This window comes from Grus americana, chromosome 27, assembly GCF_028858705.1.
Source record: "Grus americana isolate bGruAme1 chromosome 27, bGruAme1.mat, whole genome shotgun sequence".
NCBI lineage: Eukaryota > Metazoa > Chordata > Aves > Gruiformes > Gruidae > Grus > Grus americana.
Window position 1 is genome coordinate 2,620,888 of NC_072878.1, and position 2,251 is coordinate 2,623,138.

At 49.8% G+C, this 2,251-nt stretch overlaps 1 protein-coding gene across 1 annotated transcript; it reads right to left on the reverse strand.

Moving 5' to 3' along the window:
• Positions 1 to 641: 641 nt before the first annotated feature.
• On the reverse strand, positions 642 to 1,577 carry LOC129196922 (olfactory receptor 14J1-like). Its single transcript, XM_054804891.1, has one exon. It carries the CDS (start codon positions 1,575 to 1,577, stop codon positions 642 to 644), a length of 936 nt encoding a protein of 311 aa, XP_054660866.1.
• Positions 1,578 to 2,251: the final 674 nt, after the last annotated feature.

Here is a 2,251-nt window from a genome sequence, read left to right on the forward strand (position 1 = left end):
GACATGGACCTGTTGAAGTGAGTCCAGAGGAGGGACACGAAATTATCAGAGGGCTGGAACACATCTGGCATGAAGGCAGGCTGAAAGAGTTGGGGTGGTTCACCCTGGAGAAGAGAAGGCTCTGGGGAGACCTTATACGAGCTTTCCCGTACCCAAAAGGGGCCTACCAGAAAGCTGGAGTGGGGCTGTTTCAATGGCATGTAGTGACAAGACACGGTGTAATGGCCTTAAAATAAAAGAGAGTAGATTTTGATTAGATATAAGGGAAAAAAATCTTCCCTGTGAGGGTGGTGAGGCACTGGAACAGGTTGCCCAGAGAAGCTGTGGATGCCCCATCCCTGGCAGTGTTCAAGGCCATGTTGGATGAGGCTTTGGGCAACCCGGTCTAGTGGAAGGTGTCCTTGGCCATGGCAGTGGGTTTGGAACTAGATGTTTGAGGTTCATTTCAATCCAAACCATTCTATGATATGATTCTATTCTATAATAAATAAGAATTAGTATGAATAATGATAATTCTTTGTGAACAACATTATTGAAAATGAAAAAAAAAATCAACAATATCAACAACTACAAAATGTATAAAAGATAGGATGAGCCTGTTATGAATTATGTTACACATAATATGGAGAAGCAGCTGGGAACTATTTTACTTCTAAAAACCATCTAGTCATCACTTTCCAAACTGAATCCTTGAGCTCCTGGTTCCTCATGCTGTAGATGAGGGGGTTCACTGCTGGAGGCACCACCGAGTACAGAACTGCCACCACCAGGTCCAGGGATGGGGAGGAGATGGAGGGGGGCTTCAGGTAGGCAAACATGGCAGTGCTGACAAATAGGGAGACCACGGCCAGGTGAGGGAGGCACATGGAAAAGGCTTTGTGCCGTCCCTGCTCAGAGGGGATCCTCAGCACGGCCCTGAAGATCTCCACATAGGACAGCACAATGAAAACAAAACACGCAAAGAATAAACAGGCACTAACCACAATAAGCCCAAACTCCCTGAGGTAGGCATATGAGCAGGAGAGCTTGAGGATCTGGGGAACATCGCAGAAGAACTGGTCCAGGGCATTGCCCTGGCAGAGTGGTATAGAAAATGTATTGGCCGTGTGCAGCACAGCATTGAGAAACCCAGTGCCCCAGGCAGCTGCTGCCATGTGGACACAAGCTCTGCTGCCCAGGAGGGTCCCGTAGTGCAGGGGTTGGCAGATGGCAATGTAGCGGTCATAGGACATGACTGTGAGGAGAGAATACTCTGCTGACATCAGAAAGAAAAAGAAAAAGACCTGTGCAGCACATCCTGTGTAGGAGATGGCCCTGGTGTCCCAGAGGGAATTGGCCATGGCTTTGGGAACAGTGGTGGAGATGGAGCCCAGGTCGAGGATGGAGAGGTTGAGGAGGAAGAAGTACATGGGGGTGTGGAGGTGGTGGTGGCAGGCTATGGCAGTGATGATGAGGCCATTGGCCAGGAGAGCAGCCAGGTAGATGCCCAGGAAGAGCCAGAAGTGCAAGAGCTGCAGCTCCCGTGTGTCTGTGAATGCCAGGAGGAGGAACTGGGTGATGGAGCTCCTGTTGGACATTTGCTGGTTCTTAATATGGGGCCATTGTCCTAAAAAGGAAAAGACAGGGAAAAGCTATGACAGAGTTCTCTGAGCAAAGCCACTCCATTTTTCACAGAGATCCCACCCCATGTCCCCCAGTTCCAAGGCATTTCCTCTCTTTGCTTTGTGCTGGCTGAGTGTGCTGTGAGGAGCAGGACCTCTGCCCCTGTGCTGCCAAGGAGTCAGCTCTGCCCTGCTGCAGTGAGTACATGGGAGCTGGTTCTTGACACCCCCGATGGTCACAAGGGCTGTCAGATGCAATTCACCCTTGATGGAAATGTTCAATATCTGCACTCAGATATCTGGTTTAGCAATGTTTTTACTGGTAGAAATCCTTTTTTTTTATGACTGAAAGTGTGGACTCTTAGGACAAGACAGGGAAAAGGGCTCAGGTCTCTGTGTCTCAGCGCAGAGTCAGGAGAGCTGCAGTGTCCATCAGTCTTGTTCCAAGCTGCCCTGTGCTTTTGCTTCTGCTAGCTCGAGGATGACTATGCACACAAGTTGTGATGAGAGCAGGGGAGTCCTGTTTCAAAGGGCAGATATGGAAACTCTTCTAGCACAGATGTGGAGTTGTGGTGGAGAGGGCAGGACATGGCCCCTCTCAGAGAGAGGCAAAGGAATCTGAGAGGAGACTGGCAACCCACGAGGGATGG

Excerpts from the sequence above, each read along its gene's own strand:
- LOC129196922 (XM_054804891.1), bottom strand. The coding sequence starts at position 1,577 with ATGTCCAACAGGAGCTCCATCACCCAGTTCCTCCTCCTGGCATTCACA.